Consider the following 24,204-nt stretch of genomic DNA (forward strand, 5'->3'; position numbering starts at 1 on the left):
CCTGTGCTCACTCTCTCTGACAAATAAATAAAATCTTTAAAAAAAAAAGAAAAAGAAATCTTTGGGGATTTGGCCAGGTGGGCCAAGCAGATCTTTCCTCCAGGCTTTTGATACTAGAACTATTAACACTGGAGAGAGGACTGTGGGGCATTTTTGTGGAAGTAATAGCAGGGGTACTTCTCTGTGGCATCCAGGGATCAGCAAAGGTGGCAGCAGGGTCTGCCATGAGTTCTGCGGCATAATTTTGGCTGTGATTCAACCTGTGTAGTCCCAGTTTGTTCTGCCCATTTTCTGAGCCTGTCTCTATGCTTTCTGGCAGTTGTGTGAGTCATGGTATCCTTAAGCATTTCCTGGTTCAGACTGCAGTTAGAAAACCTTGAATCTCTCACTGGCCAGAATGAGCTTAGAGAGGAAATAAAAGGTCTTTTAATAACTTGTATTCCTTTTAGACATCAGCACAGAGCCTTTTTAAGCAAGTATATCTGATACTGTGGCTTATTAATAAATAATGTGATCCCCAACCTTAAAATGTGGGAGTTTGCTAAGAAATATAAGGCATTTACATGAAATAAATACAACCTATAAAATGGCATAAAATTAAATGCTAAATTGGGAACAGGCAGTGTTAACTTGGAAAGTCTTCCAGAAAGAGATGGAACTCTTTATTTGTTAATTCCTGAAGGATGAATAGGAGATGGTATTCTGGGAACCAAAAAGTGTAGGAAGACTATATATTCACAGGGCAGCTGACCAGCCTGACTTATGAAGTGCATATGTGAACTGAAAGCAATGGGAGGTACATCTGAATGGTTAAGAAGTAACATAAAATTAAGGCCATGTCCTCTAATCAGTAGTAGAGAAAAGCTCTATTTCTCCAAATATTAAATCTATCTTTCAATTTTATTAAGAACTCTAAACATTGGGTTAAATATTTGGCCAGGAGTCAAGTCTGACTTAGCCTCCTCCCTGCCTACGGGCAAACTTATTAGACATTCTTTCCAGGACCAATGGAGAAATGAGCTGGCTGGGACTGAGAGGAGGTAAATAATAAAACATGAAGATAGTCCCAAAATATATCAATTTGTGTTCGATTTTCCTTTTTTTTTTAAACTTATTTTTTTGAAAAAAAAATAATAAGCAGTGAAAAACTAATTATAGCTTGGCATTGACAGCGCAAAGTTTGAAGAGTATTTCTTGGTGGCCAAGTCCCGTCCTGCTCGCTGTCCTCGGCTCTTAGACACGTTTCTGCTCATTAACTTGAGGAAGACGTCCAGAAGTAGGGCACATTTGAAAGTGGCTGAAAATAGTTTTTAAATACAACTTCCCTGGCTTGACAGTGAGATGACCACACAGTCCGGTCACTGGGTCAAAAATCAATTACAAAAACAGAAGGGAGCTTTTCAAGTCTTTTATTTTTGCATTAGCCTTGGTAAAAGACGGACTCCAAAACCACAACCAAGAAGAAAGACAACCATTTAAAATACGGGAAATACAGTACTGGCTTTTTCTCTCGGAGGGATGGGTCGGCTGCCTTCCAGCCTCCTTGTGGATCCCCCGAAGTTGACGGTTCGCTCTGTCGCTTCTGCCCAGACCCCCCGCCCCCGCGGAAACCCACGCTCGGCCGTCCCCGAGCCAGGGCAGGAGAGGACGCCCTCCTCCTACCTTCGCGCGCTCGGCTTTCCTCCGGCGGACAGCGGCCCTTTCCCCACCCTCGCCAGGGCCCACGAGCCGCACTCCCGCGTCTCCAGCAGGCCGCGAGCCAGGTGGGGACGAGGCGGCCCCGCGCTGGCCCCGCCAGTTCCGCGTCTGCGCAGCGGGCGAGGGGCTGGAGCGGGGCCGGCCGGGGAGGTGCAGGATGCGCGGGAGCCAATGGGCACGCTCGGGGGAGCCGGGCTGGCAGCCGCGGCGGGCCGGGCGCGCACTGTCGGGATGGAGGGCGACCGCCTGGCATCTCAGGCGCGCTCCTCCGGCCTCCCGGCTGGGGGCGCTACGGGGGAGAACCCGGGGGTCGACGCCCCCCTCCTGGGCGGCAGCGGCTCTTCTGCCCTGCTGCAGGCCGAAGTGCTGGATCTGGACGAGGACGAGGACGACCTGGAGGTGTTCAGTAAGGTGAGGGCGGCGGCGGCGGCGGCGGCGGCGGCGGCGGCGGCGGCGGCGGCGGCGGCGGCGGCCGTCCCGGGAAAGTTCCAAGTCAACTCCGGGAGTTGGCACCGTGGTGCGGCAGCCGCTCCCAGCGCGCTCGCCCAGCCTCGGCGGAGGCTCCGAGCTGGAGGTGGGTGGGGTCTCCCCGGCCACCCAACCCCGGCAGGCAGCTCGCCGCACTCGGGGCTGCGTCCCGGCCGGGCCCCGAACCGCAGGCGCGCCCTCCTCTGCACTTTGACCTTCCATTCTGCACGGCCGTGGCTTTGTGGAGTCGGCAAAGTTGTGATTTTGTCCAATTTTTTCTCTTTCTCCTTCCTTGTCTGACGCGGACACCTCATCCGGACAGTTTCCAAGCGCGGGAGGCGGTGGCCCGAGAGTGCCCCTCCCTAGCCGCTTCTTTTCGAACGCAGCCAGCCCAGAATTCGGGGAGAGAGATTAGTCTAGAGAAATTATTCCTGATTTAGTGGTACTGATTGTGGGTTTAAGACTGAACTGATTGACACCGGGGGTGAGCCTTGCGCCCAGTGAGACCAGGTGGCAAGGGAGTCCCCTCTTCAAGAGCAAACCGGTCCTGTGTCCGGCAGGAAGCTCCTCGGCCGCGGAGTTGAGGATTTTTCAGTGATCTATTGCCCCCCAACGCACCGCCAGCCGCTTTCGTTTTCCTTTCCCCGGGAAAATCCAGGACCAAAGGGCCCTCCTAACTTGCAGTAGAGTTGGAGAGAAATTCACTCGGGTTTAGTGGTAGACTTGTGGTGCCTGTAGACTGGTGGTTGTGATTTCTTTTTGGAAAAGAAAAACACCTTTCTTAGAGGGCTGTTAAAATGTCAACCCAGTTTTTTAATATTGCTGCTGGTAGAACACTCCAGATGAGAACAATGTATTAATTACTAAGAAGCCTGTGCAGTAGTTAAATGTTACCTTGAGGTGTTAGGGAAAGCGACCTTCCTAACTAGTGTTATTTTCTGGGAGAGCAAACTGAAGTTACAAAGTGAACAAGCATACTGTGACCCCGGAGAGGAGTGTGTAAAACTCCTTTCTCCCTTTAGGGTTAAATGAAATGGTGGGCGCTATCAGATTCTCGATGTTCAGACAGAGTAACAGTTTTGTGCTCTTGAGAAAGTTATTTGACCTTTCAATGTGTTTACATTGTTAAACAATGGAATTATTTTATGTTCACTTGTAAAAAAATTAATACTGCCGTTTTATATTCCACATATACTTTATGTTCAGATCCGGGACAATTGGCCTATCCTTCCCGTTGCCTTCTAAGATACCATTAGTCTTTGCATATTAGTGTAGGGTTCTGCATTGTGAAACTTCCAGCATGGGGGAGGGAGATGGTTGGTTGGGAGTGGCAGTTGTGTATCAGAATCATCTAGGATTGTTTCAACCCAGTCTGACTCTGTCTTTCCCCAGATTCTAAGTGTCCCAGTCCCCTCTTAAGAATCATTGTCTTAATGAGCTCCTTGCCCAGAGGCAGATCTAAGATGAAGCTTGTGGAATGGGAGCTTCAGATGTTTATGGGCTTAGGCCTCTGGAAATGTTGAGAGTTACTGGGAATTGTGGATGTTCTAGGTGGGAAGGGAATGGCAGATCGCTACCAGAAGCATTTCTAAGTTAGCATTTCTGGTAAATTGTCTAAAGCTATCTCAGAAGAAAGGCCTCTAGATCTCCAAGGCTCAGAAGAGTTGTTGAGATTTCTTTTCTCATTTTAAATTGGCATTTGTTTTTCTATTTAATTTTGTTTTGTAAGTTTGGATTCTTTTTAAAAGTATGTCAGCTTCAACTCCATACACCTGGATCTACCCCACCTGTTCGTGCTTTAAAACTACCTGTGTTGGACACTTGGAAGAAAGTTAAGAACCACGTTTATAGAGACTGGCCATGTAGATTAAGGTATATATGTAATGTTGATTAAGTCTGAAAAGAGTACTTGGAAAAATTTTAAGTTAGCTGCCTGCTTATAAGTTGGATTTTACAACTATCAACCACAGTTAGTTAGACAAGCAGATTTAAGAAAGTCCTCTCCTTTTGGCCTGCTCTCTCTACCACGCCCTTTCTAGCCTGCTGCTCTGTAGAACTCTCCCACTGATCCACAGTTTACCCAGGGGTACCTGAAACAATTACTTATAAAGGATACTATTGCTACCCTCTAGTACTTTCAGACCAACAACTTTAATATTCAGGCTACATTTGTCTTATTCCCTTAGATTATTTCTGAATGTCTATCATCATAATCCCCTCCAGAAGCTTTTTAAAGAGTAGAATCTTTGGCTTATTATTAATTCTTTTCTTCTTACAGTACCTTATAAGTGCATGGCAAATACATGTGAAATACTTTTATGTAAGATATTGTGCTGAGTGTCTGGAAAAAAGAAAGACATGATTCAGTTCTTGCTGTCAGTCTTGGAGTCCAGGTGGAAGATGTGACAGAAACTCTAAATGGCAATATAAATCAGGAGAGATGCAAAACAAAACAAAGTATTGTTTGGAGTTTTCAGGTAATCCAGTAGGAGGAAAATGATACCAAATCTCAGGAGACTGTAGGGAATGCAGAGGATATTGACTTAAAAGAGTAAATATAGATGGTAGAAGGTAGGGAAACATGACCAATGATTCAAAAACAGAAAAAAGAAAAAGGAAAAAAAATTATAACAGTAGTGTAAGAATAGTGTTAAGACTGGGCCAAAATGACGTGTGGCTTGTAAAAAATTTAGAGAAGAGAGTCTGGTTTCTATTAAAAAAAAAAAAAGGAAAAAAGTTCTTTTTTGAAAATAATATGTTAAAATAAAATAGTCTTTATTTATTTTTTAAAGATTTTATTTATTTATTTGACAGACAGAGATCACAAGTAGGCAGAGAGGCAGGCAGAGAGAGAGGGGGAAGCAGGCTCCCCTCTGAGCAGAGAGCGCGATGTGGGGGTCGATCCCAGGACCCTGAGATCATGACCTGAGCCGGAGGCAGAGGCTTAACCCACTGAGCCACCCAGGCGCCCCTAGTCTTTCTTTTTATAAAATACTGTAATGTGTAGAAGGAGGAGCAACTGAAACGTAGCAAAGGTAACTAGGTCACAGTGAAGCAGTACAGTACCTATCTGGTACTGGGTAAATGATAGATCCTGTTATTGGTCTTTTTAAAAGGTATTCGAGACCATAAAATGAGATCTGTATCATCTAGTATAAACAAGTGATTTACAGATATAATTAACCTCATCACCACTAGTCATGTTTGAAGGGATAGGGATTGTAGGCATGGTGCAACAAAACTAAGAAAAAAAAATTCTTTTTTAATATAATGGACAAAAAAGAAGTTCTGGAAGGTATAGGCAAGCTTAATTTCAATCTTCAGCAAAACTATCAAACCTATAAACTATTTAGTATTTTGTTTATAAACACTATGAAAAGAAAGAGGTGATCTGGTTTTGTAACAATGATAGAAAATAGTATGGTGATCAGTCAGAAATATAACAAGTATGTTTATTTGAACAATGCTTTTGAATCATTTTTGTGAAAAAGGTTATTTTCAAAAGAATAATAGAATTTAGTTGTTGAGACAGCCAGCTCCTATATATATTGATCTCTGTCAATCTTGACATTATGATAGAGGGACATAATTGTACTATTCAACAATTATGTCAGATACTTAGTGGAAGATATTGGAAGTTTAGTTATTAATTTTTCATATTTGTTCCCTTCACAGTCTCTGTTGAGTTCCTATTGTGTGTCTGTATCAGTCATGGCCCTGTTAAGAATCATAATTCTCTCTAATGACTTAAATGAAGAGTGTTTAATGAAGAACTTCTTAACAGGATTTGGGACAGGGTTCAGGAACAAACAAGGTATACTGAACTACTGAGAAACTTGCAGAGGCAAAAAAGCCATTGGCACCCAGAGTTTAGTGGGAAGAGAGTGTTACTATATTACAGTGTTGCTGGAATCCAGGGAGAACTGGACCTGTAGAGAAGGGGCCAGCACTCCACGGGAGCTGTAAGTACAGAGAGGTGTCTGTAGAGGAGTACCCCTGCCAGAAACGTGGCGCCAGAGCAAGAAAGAAATCATATATTCCCTGAGCTCCTCTTCTGCTGCTCTTGGATCTCCTGCTTGTTACCCCCTCCCACCCACCCTCCCAAAGCAGCTCAGGTGATGTCATCCACAGTGAGAGGAGATGGTGGGAGCTGGGAGATTGGGGGTAAAAAGACTAACTAGCACAATACATAGTACCAAAGTGTGGCAAGTAGCTTTGGATAAAGATAGCCACATCTCTATCCCCTGTCGCATATGCTCTTCTATACAGTGACCTGCCGCCTTCCTAACAAGAGGTGGGATCTCTGCCCCCTCCTTGAATCTGGCTGAGGTTATGACTGCCTAACCAGTAAGTCTGGTGGAAGTGCAGCTTCCAGGGCCGGATGATCAAAGGCCGCCGTGCAGGCTGTGCTTTGCCCAGTGGGACACTGTACTGTTCGGAGCTGATACGTAAGAAATGTCTGTTTGAAATCCTGGCTCCGCCGCTTCGTGGCTTTGTTTCCTTGGGCAAATTACTTAACCTCTCAATGCCTCAGATTCTTCATCTGTAAAATGAGGGCAGATAATAAATATGAAAATTAAATGAGTTACTGTATGTAAAGAGCTTGCGAATAGTTGGTGGCCTTTAGTAAACACTGTTGACTGTTGATAGCTGTACACAGGTGCCTACTGCAGCAGCCACTAGCCACATGTGGCTTTTGAGTGTGTGAAATGTGGCTAGTACATCTGAGGAACTGATCTTTTCATTGTGTTGAATTAATTTACATTGAAATATAAGTAGCTGTCTGTGGCTAGTGGCTATCAGTTTGAGCAGTAGAAGTCTAAACAAATCGCTATTTCATTACAAGCTTGACTTATGGTTACTTAAGAAGTATTCTTGAATGAATGAATAGTTCCCTTGGTGATCTACATTGAAGTATATAAAATACACACTTGCATTGTACACAACATAGGCACACACACGTGTATACATATGTGTCTAATGTGTGCATGCATGAACATGCATGTATGTATATGTTGTGTGTGAGTATACAGTATGCCAGCATCTATGAATGTGTGTGAATATTTGTGTGTATATGCCCAACTGTCCAGCTCACTTAAAATCTAGAATGTGGGATTCCAGTAGTCAGGTCATGTGTTCTCCTTTCCCCATCCATATACTGATTCTGCATCCGTGGGTCTTATTTTGATGGTTAAAAAAAGACGAACCCATAAAGCAAAGGAAAGTAGGCCTGATCTAGGAAGTTTATATTCTTTCCACTAGAGGTTCCACCATCGACCATCATAGCCCTCTTATATGTTAAGTACTCTTACATTCCTTCCAGAGGAGGAGGTGGAGTGAAGTAGAAAGAAGATAAAAAATCCTCAGGTTCTCCTTATGAGAGAGCATAGATGGTCGACAATAGAATTTAAATAAATAATGAAATTTCAAAATAAGTTGAAATAAGGGAGACCTTGTATGGGACCATTCTATGCATAAACATTCCTAATGGTTTTCAGGGACTGAAAGATCAATGTACAAAAATGACGTGATACTGAATCTAAATAAGTACCATATTTTCAAGTGTGAAATATTAATTGTACTGTACTCTGAATTGTCCATGCCACTCCCAAAGTTTCATCCCTGTATGAAACTCTCTGTATTTTATTTTTAAAATGTGTTTATTTATTTTAGAGAGAGAGAAAGAGCAAGCATATACGCACAAGCAGGAGGGGCAGAGGGAGAGGGGAACAAAGAGCCAGATGTGGGCCTCAGTCCCATGACCCCCTAGACCATGACCTGAGCCAAAACCAAGAGTCAGAACCCAACCCACTGTGCCACCCAGGTGCCCTGCGTCCTCTGTATTTTAAAGGGGAATCAATTATATGAAAATGTCAAAGGGATGTTGTCTCATCTGCAGATGCCAGTCCCTTGTTATTGATTCTTTGGAATGCTGTGTTGAGATTGAGCCTGAGATCTTGTCTGGGCTCAGCAAAAAGAGGGCTTGGATCCATCTACACTGTTTTCCACTTGTGTGAGCAGTGGGGAGGGCTGCCCTGGAAACAGTCTTGCCACACTTTTGCCCTTGTGAGGGAGAATAAACAAAGGGGTTTCACTGATGATATGTTTTGGCAACCATGGCCTATGAAGAAAGGCTGGGGAAACGCAAAAAGTAGTTTGGCTCAGAAAAGACTTGGGTTAATTCTTTATGAAGAGCTGTTATGATCTAGGTTGATTAGATGGTTGTAGTTTTGAAGGATGGAACTAGAATTGCTAGGTCAAAAATATGAGGAGACAAGTTTTGGGTCCGTTTATGGAAGAATTTTCTAAGTGAAGGTTCCAAAAGGAAAAGGATTACTCAGCATGGTCATGAATTCTGTCACTAAAAATGTTTGAGCACAAGCTGGATGACTGACTGTCCCAGAGAAGAGGGTGTGGTGATCGGACTGTCCCTTTGCACTATTAAGAGGCTGTTACATGCAGAATTTTAACTTATGCTAAATTTAACTACAATAGTAGTGGGAAGTCTTAATTAGATGGTCCTACTTGTCTCTTCAACTTAATTCCCAAATCACATTATCTTCTTCCATTCCCTAGTTTTTATACTTCTCTTCCCACATTGGTTATGGTTTCCATTTAAATCTCTGCTAATGATGCGACAACTCCTTAGAAAGCCAGGATAAAATGCTTAGTGTTACTTTCTGTCTATCCCTTCCACTCACTCTCCATGTGTCCGACATACCTAAGAAGTCCCCATCAGTTTATCTTCTTGGTATCTTCAGTATCCATGCCTTCTTTCTGTTCCCAGAACAGAAAGTTGTTACACAGTTACTTCTGAGAACCATTAAAATAGTCTCATAATAGTCTCATAAAGTCTCAGTCTTCTTATCTTCTGTCTCTAGTCTATCCCGTATGCTCACAACCACACTGACGTTTCCAGAGCACAGAGTTCTAATCATACGGTCGCATTTTGCATTCAAGACGCGTGATCAGGCTGCCTGCAGCTCTCCTACCTCACCACTCTGTCCTCTGCAACCTTGGTCATCTGAGTCCGAGTCTGTGAGTCTGTTGTATCACCTGGGAGCTCATTAGCATTGCAGTCTCAGAACCCACTTCCCAGACCAAATGAATCAATCTGTATTGTACGTTACCAGGAGTCTGCATTGATTTGTATGCACCTTACAGTTTGGAAGTACTGTTCTAGAAGTACTGATCTAGGTTGGTTCACTTGCCACTACATGAGCTTGCTTCGAATTTTTCTACCTCTGTGTTGTTATTGTTGGGTTGACAAAGCAAATTCCTTTTTATTCCTTATGGCCTAATGTAAAACTACCTCTTACCTAAGAGCTTCTTCATTCTTCAGCTAGAATTAATTTCTCCACTCTGTGCTTCCCATAATGCTGTTCTGAATCTTGTAATACTTACTACATTACCTTATGAATAGGTATTTATTTCTCATCTGTAAAATCTTGATTGCTTGTCTATTTCCAATAGATTAAACTTCTTCATGGTAGGGGAGTAGGAACTTTATTTATAGGATAAATGTGTTATCGAATGATATGGCCTATGACTTTTTTCTTGTGTATAGACCCAATCATTACGGTAATTTGCTAATGATCTGTTTTCAGTAAATTCAATTTGTATTGTGTTGGTCCTTCCTATCAGGATACTAAACCAAATAGAATTAAAACAAATTGGTCTTAATAAATGGTGAGTAAATGTTATTGCTAGATGACACAGAGCTATGTTGAATGTCAACCCTGGACAAAATCTCCTTTTTGAATTTTATTAGAAGAAATAAATGCAAAGCAAACCAAAATAAAGCAAGAACAAAACAAAACAAAACAACAACAAAACCCCCTCAAAACCCCAAGGGAATCACTTAAGAACCTTTTTTTACTAGGAAAAAATAACTTTTAGAGCTAATAGCACCTATCTCAATCAAAAAGCTTGGTTGCAAGCAATGGAAACTAATTACGGCAGGAAAGGAATGAAATAGTGCATATTAGGTACTCGCAGAGTAGATGTGCAGGCTGGACATGGCAGGGCCAGAAAGGGATAAACACTAGCAGAAACTATAGCCAATGTTATATTTGGAAAGGGGATTGGATGTTGTATAGTGAAAAGAAAAATAAAATCCATGAGAACCTTTACGAAAGTTTTTTATGCAGGCAACAGTATTTATTTATTGATCTGTGACAATGGGGAATATTATTAAAATGTTTTGGGAAAATGATGTTAAAGGGCATCAGATTTGAACATAATATACTCTAAAAAATGTTTTATTGAGTTTTAAAGGTGCAATTTTATTTCTGCATCCTTGAGGTTCTGATAGGATGCTCTAGTATTAACTCTTAACTGCTAACCTCCTACATTTTTACAAATGGCTAGTGTGATCAAAAAGAAACACAGATTCAATAGCTATGTGGTTGTAGTGTTCAAAATTTATTTTATTTTAATATTTATTTGTATCCCACACTTTCCAAACAGGATATAAGACTAGAAGCTAAAGTAAACTTTCATAGTTACTCATTTTAGGAATGTATATTAAAGTTTTCTCAATAAACAAGTAAAAAGTTATATACTTGAAGGATTTTCTGTTTTAAATGGAGTGTTTTATTAACTGATACTGCATATACCAATCATGCTGGATAACACAGTGTTGTTACCTATAGTACTAATAAAAAAGGATAGTCAGGAAATCAAATTTATTAACAAATACTGACATAAAAATCAGTAAAATGCACAGAACAGAGGGTTAAACCAATAGTTTTTAAAATTAAAACTGAAATAATTATATGTATGCTTATATATATGTTTTTATTTTGAAAATGCTATGGTATGGAATACTCTTTTTTACTTTTTAAAATAACTTTACTGAGGTATAATTTATATACTATAAACTTCACCCAGAAGTGATTTTTTTTTTAATTAAATTTACTGAGTGGCATAACCATCCCTGTAAACAAGTTTGGGAACATTTTTATATCCCCCCCAAAATCCATCACGTCATTTATAATTAATCTCTGTTTTCACTCTCAGCCATGGACAACCTCTAATCTATTATTTCTGTCTCTACAAATTTGCCTTTTCAGGAAATTTCATATAAATGGAATCAGACAATATGTGGTCTTTGTGTCTGGTTTCTTTCATTTAATTAACATAATATTTTTAGGTTCATTTTTCCTGTAATTTTATTATTTTTTAGTCATGGCTCTAATTTTTTGGTATAAGAAATAAAGTTTTTATTTTAAAATGAAAAACAGAGCTTAATCATTTGAAATGAAATGTTAGGATTAGAAATCCTGTTTAATATTGAAATGAAAACATTATTACGTGTTATCAAAAACAAATGATAAACTCTTTGGATAAGAATCTTCAAAATTGGGGAAAAAAAATCCCTAATTTGTTTTCTGCACTAACTTTGAGAAAGTTGTGTGTGTGTGTGTGTGTGTGTGTGTGTGTGTGTGTTACTACACACATATATAAATATATATTTAATCTAATTGAACATTGAATAATATTTTCATCAGCTTTCACTAATTATGCTGTAATATAAGCAACAAGATCTCAGTGACTTACCTACAATAAAGTCTTATTTCTTTTTCATGAATCTGTCAACTGTAACTGAGCTATAAGTGTATTCCACGTTTTGAGTCTCTTTCACATGTCTTCTTCATTCTGGGATCAAGACAGAAGGAAAGACCCCTAACTGGGACGTGTGATTCCTCTGGCAGAGGGAAAAAAATAGGAGCACTGGTAAAAACAGGTAATGGCTCCCAAATCTGCCCAGACACATGCCATTATCCAAACTAAGTCACTGAGCAAATCCATTGCGGTGGGAAGCTATTTTCCTTCCATAAGGAGGCACTGAGAGTTACCTGGCAGTTAACCAAGAGATATAATCCTCTCCTAGGGAGACAGAGGGCCACTGGGAATAATCATACTATCTCCTACAGTGGTCTTGCGGCAAAGCTAGAGGCAAATGGCAGGGTGGACCTCTCTGAATAAGGAAAAACGTTTTTTCTTCCCCATAGGGTATTGAATACAAAAAAGAAACGTTTTCACTAGGTAAGGAGCATAACTGAGACAAATAGAAAAGCATTAGTCATGATTAATAATCTCCAATTGGCTACTGCTCATGATAGTCTGAGTAAGACCATACAGATCCTTAAAAACCTCTAGTTGTACAACAGATGTGTCACTTTGGGATTTTTTGGTGGAACAGGTCTTTATCATGGAGTGCTCCCCTCCCTTTTTTCAAAACCTATAAATAAAAAATGTGAATAGTTACAATTCTGACACAGTAAATGTTAAAGTGAGTTTTTTGTTGTTTATACCTTCACCAAAGCCTGTGTTCCCACCATTTACCACCTTTCTGGTCACTCCAACATTCCGAGTCCTTTCCTGTCATAGGCCTCATTGATTCTCCAGATTGGAATCCTTTTCCCTGAGTGTCTTTTCGTGACTGGCTCCTCTTTTTTTTTTTTTTTGTAAGATTTTTAAAAATTTATTTAACAGAGAGAGGCACAGCGAGAAAGGGAACCCAAGCAGGGGGAGTGGGAGATGGAGAAGCAGGCTTCCTGTTAAGCAGCGAGCCCAATGTGGGGCTCAATCCTAGGACCCTAACATCATCACCTGAGCTGAAGGCAGAGGCTTAACCACTGAGCCACCCAGGTGCTCCTGGCTCCTTTTCAATATTACATCCTGAAATACACATTCCCTGACAGCTTTATCAGAAACATTCCTCTTTCTCCCTTCCTTAACCTTTAATCCCAGGAACCCCCCCCCCAACACACACACTTTTATTTTGGAATTTGTAAACTTGTTTATTAATACTTACTCAAATCTGGGATTTTCCTGTTTCATTCTCTATGTTTACTTGTTTATTATCTCCAACCCTCCCACTTAACTAAAGTATAAGCTTCATAAGAGCCAGGAAGCATGCCATCTTGGCTGCTTTTGTAGCCCCAACCAGTGCCTGACACATGGTTGACATTCAGTGAACATTTGCAAAATGAAGTAAATCTTCTACACTGGGTGCTTTTTGTGTGTGCATTTGGCTGGTGGTGATGGTAGTGGTGATTGAGTCTTGGCTCTACCAGTTGAGATAAGTGATTTGGGGAGAATTATTATGATCCCTATGCTACAAGTTTATCTATAAGATACAGATGATGATAATTGCACTTATTTCCCATCATGTTGTTGGCAGGATTAAATGAAGTAATGTAAGTGTATGGTGCTAAGGCACGGTCCCTGTCCCTTAGAAAATTTCAGTATTTGCTACATTTAAGATTAATGTTTTTAAGTTGTAGGTTCATCCGTTTTGCAATTTGTAATGAGATGTTCAGAGACTCACAAATATATTTGTTACTATATGGTTTTTAGTTATTATTGAGAGTGCTACCAGAATTGGGGCATTGTCTCTTAAATGCTATATTATAGGCTTGCTCATTTTATTGTTCTTTCCTCTACTGCAGGATTTGCAAATACTGTATTTTTTACCAATTGAAAATTTGTAGTAGCCCTGTGTCAAGCAACTCTCTTGGCACCATTTTCCTAACAGTATTTGCTTACTTTGTGCCTCTGTGTCACATTTTGAAAATTCTTGCAATATTTCAAACTTTTTAAGCATTATTATATTTGTTACTAACCTGTTAGCAGTGATTTTTTATGTTATTGTTGTAATTTGTTTTGGGGTTCCAGGAACAACACCCATAGGAGATGGGGAAATGAATACATAAATGTTGTGCATGTTCTGGCTGCTCCACTGACTGGTCATTCCCCTATCACTTTCCTTTTCCTTGAGCCCCCCTATTTCCTGAGACACATCAATATCGAAATTAGGCCAATGAATAACCCTACAGTAGCCTCTAAGTGTTAAAGTGAAAGGAAGAGGCACATGTCTCTCACTTTAAATGAAAAGCTAGAAATGATTAAGCTTAACAAAGAAGCATGTCGAAAGTCAAGATATTCCAAAACCTATGCCTCTTGCATCAAACAGCCAAGCTCTGAATGCAAAGGAGAAGTTCTTAAAGGAAATTTAAAGTCCTACTCCAGTAAACATGTGAATGATAAAAAATGAAACAGTCTTATTACTGATATGGAGAGAATTTTAGTGGTCTAGAAACCAGCCACAATATTCCCTTAACCCCAAGCCTAAGCCAGAGCCAGGCCCTAACTCTTCAGTTCTGTGAAGGCTGAGAGACGTGAGGAAGAGGAAGCTGCAGAAGAAAAGCTAGAACCTAGCAGAGGTTGGTTAGTGAGGTTTAAGGAAAGAAACCATCTCCATCATATAAACGTGCAAGGTGAAGCCACAGGTGCTGATGGAGACACCGCAACAAAGTATCTGCAGGGTCTAGCTTAGCTCATTAATGAAGGTGGCTACACTAAACAACGTATTTTCAATGTAGAAGAAACAGGTTTTGTTTTTTTTTTTTAAGATTTTATTTATTTATTTGAGAGAGAGAGAGTGAGAGAGAGCATGAGAGAGGAGAAGATCAGAGGGAGAAGCAGACTCCCCGTGGAGCTGGGAGCCTGATACAGGACTTGATCCCGGGACTCCAGGATCATGACCTGAGCTGAAGGCAGTCGCTTAACCAACTGAGCCACCCAGGCACCCCAGAAGCAACAGTTTTCTATTGGAAGAAGATCCCGCTACGACTTTCATAGCTAGACCGAAGTCAACGCCTGGCTTCAAAGATCCAAAAGATGGGCTGACTCTGCTGTTAGGGGCTTGTGCAGCTGGTGACTTTATAAGTCGAAGCCAGTGCTCATTTACCATTCTGAAAATCCGAGAGCCCTTAAGAATTAAAAATCTACTCTGCCTGTGCCCCATAAATGGAACAAAGGAGCCCGGATGATGAGACATCTGTTTACAACATGGTTTACCCAATATTTTAAGCCCACTATTGAGGCCTCCTTCTCAGAAGAAAGATTCTTTTCAAAATCTGACTGCTCACTGACAATGCACCTGGTCACCTGGGAGCTCTGATGGAGATGGATAATGGGATTACTGTTGTTCTCACGCCTGCTAACACAACATCCATCTTGCAGCCTGTGGATCAACGAGTGATTTCTACTCCTTAAGCCTTATTATTTAGGAAATACATTTCATAAGACTGTAGCTGCCATGGTGAGGTCACAATGTCATCATGAACAGGAGTCTGCAAGAAGTTGATCCCAGCCCTCATGGGTGACTTGGCGGTCTCAGGACTCCAGTGGAGGCAGAACAGCAGATGTGGTGGAAACAGCGAGAGGACTAAAAGCAGCAGGGGAGCCTGAACATGTGACTGCATGGCTGTGATCTCCTGATCGAATGTTCATAGCTCAGGGGCTGCTTCTTACGGATGAGCAAAGACAGTGGTTTCCTGAGCTGGACTCTACTCCTGGTGAAGATGCTGTGAAGATGGTTGAAATGACAACAGAGGATTTAGAATATGACACACACTTCGTTGATAAAAGCAGCAGCGGGCTTGAGAGGACTGACTCCAATTGTGAAAGAAGTTCTGCTCTAGGTAAAATGCTTCAAACAGCATCACACTCTGCAGAGAAATCATTTGTTAAAGGAAGAGTCAATATTTGCAGTAAATTTCAGTATTGTCTTATTTTAAGAAATTGTCACAGCCACTCCAGCCTCCAGCAGCCACCACCCTGGTCAGTCAGCAGCCATCAACATTGAGGCAAAACCCTCTGCCCGCGAAAACATTACAACTCACTAAAAGCTCTGATGATGGTCAGCATTTTTTAGCAAAGAAGTGTTTGGTAATTAAGCTATATGGACTGTACATTTTCTAGACATAATGCTATTGCACACTCAGTAGACTACTGTTTAGTGTAAACATGACTTTTCTATGTATTGGGAAACTAAAAAATTCATTTGAATCACTTTATTGCAATATTCCCTTTATTTGGGCTGTCTGGAACCAAACCCTCAATGTCTCTAAAGTGTGCCTTGTGTGTGGATATAGCTCCCCAGTTGAATGACTCATGGTATGTAGTATTTGTCATGTTATTTGAAAGTGTTAGAGGAAAAGAATATTCCTGGTACAGCTGTTTTAACTATCTACTAGTTTTCTTGATATATTATAAGTATATATTAAGGCTCTTAGGAATGCTTTTAATGTTGTTGGTGTGGCTGATACCAGGACAACTCAACCTTTTCCCTAGAAACCATCTACAAAGATGAAACTTTGGTTAAGGAGGGTAGTTAAAATTTACTGTATGTCAGAATCCATTTTAGTCATGCCCGTTAAAGTGTACAGTCAGTTGGCTGTGCTCCTGAGGGACCATTTTTATTTATTTATTTATTTATTCATTTATTTCTTTTTAATTTTATTACATTCCTAAGTTGGGTCTGCAGTGTCGTCTGCCCATAGAACTTATTTTCAATTTCTTCAGTTCTGGTCAGAGTAATTCTTTTTCCTGGTTTGCCCCTCTCCTACTTAGTCGTCACTGAATCTAGAATAGGTAGTTATTCTACCTATTCTGGTTGATATTCTACCTATTCTGGTCTGATTCTAATTGGCTGATACTGTGCTTAACATGTGTATCCAGTACCCCAAACTCATTTTAAGGCAAGTTTAGTAGACTTGTCATTTGTGGATTTAACATTAAGGGCTTTAAATATCTTTGGCATGCAGTAACATGACATATTCGTGAAGCATACGTAGAACTGTACCAGTGGTTTGGAGAACACACCATGTGGGAGCCTTGCCTGTCTTTTAACCTTAACATTTTACTTTTTATTTACCTGTCGTAGCTTACGTATGCAGTGATATTTACTGAGGTGAATAAAAACATCAATTTGTGTGTATGTGTGTGTGTGTGTGTGTGTGTGTGTGTGTATGTGCCTGAGTATTAAAAAGCCCTTAAAATAATACATATGCTAAAAATCTGGAACTTACTTACTTTTGCCTACCTACAAACTGTCAACGGAACTTTATTTTTATTTCTAAGTTTTATGAGAAGACTTTAAAAGAAAATTACTAGTTTTCAGTAATCCAAAAATATAACCTTATCCTATATTAGTACACCTTTTATAACTTTTTTTGTTAAGATTTTATTTATTTATTTGAAAGAGTGAGCAAGGAAGCTAGCACAAGTGAAGGGGACGAGGCATGGGCGAGAAGCATACTTCTTGCTGAGCAGGGAGCCTGACACAAGGCTCCATTCCAGGACCCTGGGATCATGACCAGAGCTGAAGACAAACACTTAACAGACTGAGCCACCCAGGTGCTCCCCCTCCATAAGTTTTTAAGTGATTTTTTACTATAGAGTATTTTCATATGTACAAAAAAATATACAGATCTTCCTTCACTTATGATGGGGTTATATCATATGATGGGGTAAATTGAAAATATTGTGAGTTGAAATACATTGAATACAACTAACCTACCAAACATCATAACTAGCCTAGCCTACCTTAAACATGATCAGAATATTTACATTAGCCTAGAGTTGGACAAAATCATCTAACACAAAGCCTATTTTATAATAAAGTGGTGAATATCTCATTCACCTGAGATACTGAATTTGCTGAATACTGTCCTGAAAGTGAAAAATAGATTGATTTTATGTGTATAGCATGGTGTTAAGTGTCTTGGCTGTTTACCCTCACGATCTTGTGGCTAACTGGAACACTACTGTCCAGCAGTATGAAAGAGTATTGTACTGTGTGTGTATCGCTGGCCCAAGAAAAAATAAAAATTCAAAATCAAAGTATGGTTTCTACTGATAGTGTGTCACTTTCTCACTATTGTGAAGTCAAAAATCATGAGTATTGCTATCTGGTTTAAAAAAAGAAAGTGGAGGGGGGATTAGAACATACTCAACAGGGTTGTAGTAAGGTTTACCTAAGATATTCATACAAAGTCTTCAAGCAGATGATGTATATATCACAATTATTCCTTTTTTTTTTTATCCTCTCCTTAATCCTCTGTGATCTAAGGTGAGATATGACCTCTCTGCCTGACTACAGATACTTTTAATATACCATGTTTTGGGGAGGGGTGGACAGAGGGAAATGTTATGTCAGATAGAATGATGTGAAAAGTTACATGATTAGTATATAGCTTTATAGTTCACAAAACCTGAGGAAGTCCAAGTACATTCAAGGCAACAATGTTAGAAAATAGAAATGCTAGAAACAGAAAAGTGGATAAATCAATTATCGTATATGCATACAAGGGGATATATCCTACATAGCCCTGGAAATTATGTCAAATAAGATTAGAGTGTTGTATGCCCCTTTATAGAACATGACATGGGCTGGCTTTTCCCCCAATCACATTTTCAACAGTGTTCCGCAGAAGGCCTTTCTGATTTTTTATTATTATTATAAGCAGGCATATTGGAAGGAGCTGTAAACCAAAACACAGCTGGTAAGTCTAAATTTAGGCCCATCAGGATGAGTGTCCCTCGTAACACAGTTTCTCAAACTCCTTCCACTTTAAGTTGCTTTTTTTTACCAGATGTCTCTTGGTGTGTGTGTTTCTTGTGCATCAGCAAATTTTATTTGCGTGGCCTTTTCATGCCACTCTTCTGATTTATCACACTTCTCACATTGATTTTTTCCCCCTCTACTTGTAAAAAGAAAATAGCTGTTTGTGCACAGATGGTGGATATGATTTAGTATTATAAGAGTAATTCATGTTATATTTATGAGATGTTTCCAAGTAGCCTTTTAGTGGGAAATATTCAGGAAGGACACCTTTTAGAAAAGTCATCTCTCACCTTTTAACCTGTTTCTTTTGGTGTTTATCTCCTGAGTACTCAAATATTGGCAGGCCATTGTTTGTTTTAAAATTCAGGGTTGTTTTTTATTTATATCCATAGTAGAACCTTGGAACCATCCAAGATCATTGAAGGAGGGAGGCAAAAGCATTTCTCAGAAACTCCTGGAGCTGATTGTTAACCTGTAAGAAAATGAAGGAATGGAGCAAGGATGAAATGCAGTAATCATACCATTCCCCACTTCCTACCATTCCACCCTTGCTTCCTTAAATTTTTATTGTGTGCAACTCTGTGTATAGAAATGCTGTCAGTGGGCGCCTGGGTGGGTCAGTGGATGCCTGGGTGGGGCGCCTGGGTGGCTCAGTGGGTTAAAGCCTCTGCCTTCAGCTCAGTTCCCGATCCCAGCGTCCTGGGATGGAGCCCCTGCATTGGGCTCTGCTCAGCAGGGGGCCTGCTTCCTCCTCTCTCCTGTCTCTCGGCTTACTTGTGATTTCTATCTGTCAAATAAATTTAAAAAAAGAAAAATGAAAGAAATGCTATCAGTTTGCCAGGGCTACTGTAACAAAGGACCGTAGACAAACGGTCTGAAACAAGAGACATTAATTTATCTTTTTCAGTTCTGGAAGCTAGAAGTCTGAAGTGCATGTGTCAGTGGGGTTGGTTCTTTCCGAGAGCAGTGAGGAAGGAATCTGTTCCAGCCCTCTCCACCTGGCTTGTAGATGGCTGTCTTCTCCTCATGTTTCTCAACATTGTCTTTCCTCTATACATGTCTCTGTGTCTAACTTCGTTCATTTTATAAAGACACGGGTAGGTCATGTTGCATAAGAGCCTGCCCCAGTGGCCACATTTTGGCTTAATAAACCTCTGTAAAGACCCTATCTCCAAATAAGATCACACTCTGAGATATGAGGTGTTAGGTCTCTTCAACATATGAATTTTGGAAGGACAGAATTTAACCCATAACAAATGCTTATTCTAAACCAAATGTAGCAACAAGGAAGACTTACACTTAATTTGTAATTGGTTGTGTCAATAAATTTCAGTGTCATGCTAACACAATTCTAATGTCCATTTAACTAAGTAAAGTCATTTAAGTGGTTTCTCTCATGATGGATGTGTTGGTTTGGAATAAAGGTAGAGGACAATGACTTCTTACAATAATCCGGCTTCACTGTTACACATTATATATCATGTTCACATCTGGGCTTGAAACCATCCCAGGATTTTGGTGTTTGTGTGCCTGTGTGTCTTCACTATGCTAGCTATCAGAAGGGTATTCAGTGTTATTTAAGAAGTCGAGATCTACCACACAGATCATTTCCCTTCTGCTTTAATCTCTTGAAGAAAGAAAATTAAATGGTGTCCTTTCATTGTCTAGAAGACCAGTAGATAATGGATATCTATCCAAATGCTAAGAATGAATGGACATATAAATAAAGTTCAAGGAGGGGGACAGGGAGAGAAAAAAGAGAAAGAGAGATAACTAATGAGAGAAAGAAGCAGACATTATTGTGGAGGTGAGACCTTTGTTTGGAAAGAACAAATTTTAATGATCCATTTCTCCTAAAAAGCATCCACCACAAAAGGTTAAATGGAGGGCTTTTTTGGTTAATTGCTTCTTTGGATCTTCTCAAACACTTATTTTCTTCTCTTATTCATGTCCAAATGTAAATCTTTTAAACATTGTCATTATATTTTCTTTCCCCTTTTCTGAAGTGAATATAAAACTCTTTGGATAGTCAGTTTTATTGAGGTTTTAAGAATGTTTTTGAGTGACTCATAGTAATTTAAATCCTTCTACTGAATCTTGGATGTTGCTAAATTTCAGCCTGTAATTTTCTTCCTTTGCTCGATATCGAAGCATATTTTTGACACCACACTATGCTCATTGGAATTGTGAGCCTTTGTAAATTCATGCAGATCTTTCCCGCTCTACAAAAGGATGCATTTTAAGCAGAAGAAATAGAATGCTAAATTATGTAGTAGGTATAAGAAGTGGGTTGTGGTGAGTTAAGAGGGTGACTACAAAGAATACCAAAGCACATGGTTGTGTGCAGTGTCAGGGAAATTTAAAGTACGTGTGCCTGTCAAATTAAAATTTGTCAGCTTAAAAAGCTACTACAGGACCCCTCCCCCATCTGAAAGTAGAGCATTCCTACGAAATCTTTTGTAAGCTGAAATGGATTAAAGCGAAGAAGCAGTTATCATTAATCTATATGGAAAAATTTTTTAAGCCTTCCCAGACCCAAAACACAACCTCTCTTAGGCTTTTCTGGCACCTTAGGACGCATTTTGCTAATGGATGCACAAAATAAATGGGGATAAAGCACAGATGTTCACAGACACAGTTCAAGCTGTGGAGTTTGATGCCGCGATGCTGAGTGTAGTTCCTGGGGAAGGAGCTTGGTGACGCCACTCTTACTGCATGGGGTGCACCCTGCCTTTCTCAGGGCTGGCTGCAGAGCCTTCGCTAAGCACTATTTTTGCTTTTCACCATTTTCCAGAAGAATGAAAATCTTTGGATTGCAAAAACAGATACTTAATGTAGTGAAGTGGCTGAATTATATACAATATATACTATACAGAGATATTTTTGTACCTGCTGACTGCATATTTATTTGGAACCTCTAAATTACATTTTTAATGACTCCTTAGTGTTCCATTGTGTTAGCATTCCATAATTTATCTTGACAATCCAATTTCCATGTGATCCCAGGCATTTTAAAATTTCCTATTTAATTAAGCAACTTTGATCAATTAAGAAAAAAAATCAAATGTCATCCAGGGTCATTTGCCCAAATGGCTCTAGACAATTGTTTTAACTTATTACAGTAGTTCTTACTGCCTCTGAACATATACACAGTGTTGACATTAACAATTTTAATATTTTTCTCAGTAAATGTTTATTTTAGAATCTGGAAATGCAGAAACTCATAGAAAAATATTAAACTCAACAACCATCCCAATACCTGAAATAAATTCTGTTAACTTTTTTGGTATAGCTTATAAGTTTGTATCCTCTGTCTCTCACGCTTTTTCTCTCCTACCCTCTCTGTCTTAAACACACATAAACACACATACACACCCAAGAATCTAATTGTACACAAATTTTATATCCTGTTATTTTCTTTTAATAATATACTGTGACCCTTTTTCCAATATACTGTATTCTAAATTACTTCTAGAATATTACTTTTAATCACTTTATTGTGTTCTATCACATGGATAGACTTTATTCTAGTCTATTAATAGGGATATACCATAATTTATTTTGCTAAACTTTATGGCAAGTTATTTATTGTCTCTTATTTTGTGTCTCATTAATACAACTGTTACATGTCTATTCCTTGGTCTAAATCATGTCCAAGTGGTTTTCCTTTCACAAATCATTTTGTAATCACAGCAACCTGAACCTTCTTAATTTAAACAAACCTTATTGTTCTTACCTCTTCAACTGGTGTGTCTTACCATAATATCTATTGTATTATTGCATTGAGGGGTTACCCAAATGCTGTATTATAGTTCACAGAACTAACTTTTTGTGTGGGAAAAGCCTTAAGAATAGTGCTGTGGATATTACTGATGCTTCAAAAGGATTTAAGTTGATTTGTTTTCAGGGGGAAAATAAGTCAGTATTATGATTTCAGTCTTTTTTTCATTCCTAGTACTACAAAAGCATTCCTTGTCTTAAAATATTGGGGTTTTGCTACATTTTTATATATTAATAAATTTAGAAGTTGTACTGTTTTAGCCTTTGAGGTGAGAGAGATTTTGCAAATTTTCAACTCCAGGTCCTTAATTTAACCTTGAAAGGCTGAATTAATTGTTCAAAGTTATTTGCTCAGTCAGTGGTAGAGAAAGGACTAGAAGTCACGTTTGAGCCTCCTTTGTAATTATTTATTATTTTTTTTTTTCCATTTAGGACTGGCTAACTCTGTTGCTAAGTTATGGTAGACTTTGTTGCTGAATTCATCTTTAAGTGTGTTGGTTAAATTTAATCTGTTCATAACAACAGACAAAATTTTTTATTCTAACATCTATACATATTTTTAATTTTGGAGGAAAAAAGTAGTATCTAAAAGAGAAAGCAGAGAGTTGGAAACATGTCATTTTTACTACTGAAGAAATAACTCAAATGTCATATTGATACTGTTTAGTTTTATGTTTGCATATGAGTAAAACATTACTTGTAGAATTTACTGCATGTTATCCTTTTGTTTCATTTTATTAAAAAATAACATGCAGCCCTTTCTTTAAAAACAAACTATTGATAGTGCCTGAGGAGACAGTATGTCCAAGGAAGTAGCCAGTGGCTTTGGGGCTGAGGAGGGAACCAGTGTGGTTGTGAATGAGAACAAGACTGCCTTGGTTCATGGGGTCAGGGCTGAGGAGACAGTTGGCCTGGTTGGAAGATTGGTTACATGTAGGGGGATTGAGCATTAATAAATATCTTCAGGATACTGGGAGCCAGGCTTGTCTCTGCTGGAGAAAAGAGTTACAAACATGGAAAGAGGTAAGGCCGGAACAGTCAAATGGTGTCAAATTGTAACTGGAGGTATTGGTGTGAACTCATAGTATTTACTTTCTATCTGTATATCTCTAGATCCAGATGTGTATTGCATGTGTGTCTATGTGTATGTGTATTATACATATATTTCCTATCATTCACATCTTGGTTTCCAAATTCTAGTTTCCTCTAGAAGGAACTAGAGTTTCTTGGAGAAATGTCTGATTCCATAGCTGGGTCAAGGAAAATATAAGATAAACCTGAAACATATTGTTCTGTGAAGTTATGTTATGTACAGTGCTCAAGGAATAATGAAGACAAATCAAAAACACACAGATGCCACTAGGGGGTCCCACTAGGCAGGTCATGGACACTTACCATCAAAATAAATTATGACATTAATGGATTATAGCCTATTGAATAACATAGGAATCTGTGAGTCTATACTTATATAGTTAATCGAGTAAATAAATACTCTTTATTCTCCTTAGGAGGAAACCTAGTGATAATGTCAAAATTAAAAAAAAAAAAAAGAGGAATATATGTGCTATTTTGAAATAAAGAATGTAACAAGGAACAAAAACAGCTAATAGAGTTCTGCATTTACTTCTGAAGAGTGTGAACTGGGAATAGCAATTCTGGAGCATGGGAAGCTGCTTTTAAATTTTAATTTGCTTTGTCTTATTTTAAGCTTTGTAGAATTATTTGACTTTTTAAAACTATAAATATACTTTTTATTTTGAAATAATTTCAAACTGGGAGAAAAGTTGCAAGAATACCACAAAGAACCTAGATTTCCCAATGACTGCCTTTGCACA

General features: G+C 39.3%; 1 protein-coding gene across 3 annotated transcripts in view; it reads left to right on the forward strand.

The window, feature by feature from the left end:
* The first annotated feature begins 1,914 nt into the window (after positions 1–1,914).
* Positions 1,915–24,204, forward strand: part of LOC111143327 (sorting nexin 7) — a 96,699-nt gene continuing 74,409 nt past the window's right edge. For 2 of the 3 annotated variants that reach the window (XM_022496995.1, XM_022496994.1), the window contains exon 1: positions 1,927–2,109. In XM_022496995.1, the coding sequence (XP_022352703.1) occupies positions 1,930–2,109 (180 nt within the window). In that variant the 5' untranslated portion in view covers positions 1,927–1,929. Of the gene's footprint in view, positions 2,110–24,204 lie in introns of all 3 variants that reach the window. The other variant, XM_022496993.1, reaches the window with a different exon arrangement.

This window comes from Enhydra lutris, unplaced genomic scaffold (assembly GCF_002288905.1).
Source record: "Enhydra lutris kenyoni isolate GAN:26980312 unplaced genomic scaffold, ASM228890v2 scaffoldscaffold9, whole genome shotgun sequence".
In the NCBI taxonomy this organism is placed as follows: domain Eukaryota; kingdom Metazoa; phylum Chordata; class Mammalia; order Carnivora; family Mustelidae; genus Enhydra; species Enhydra lutris.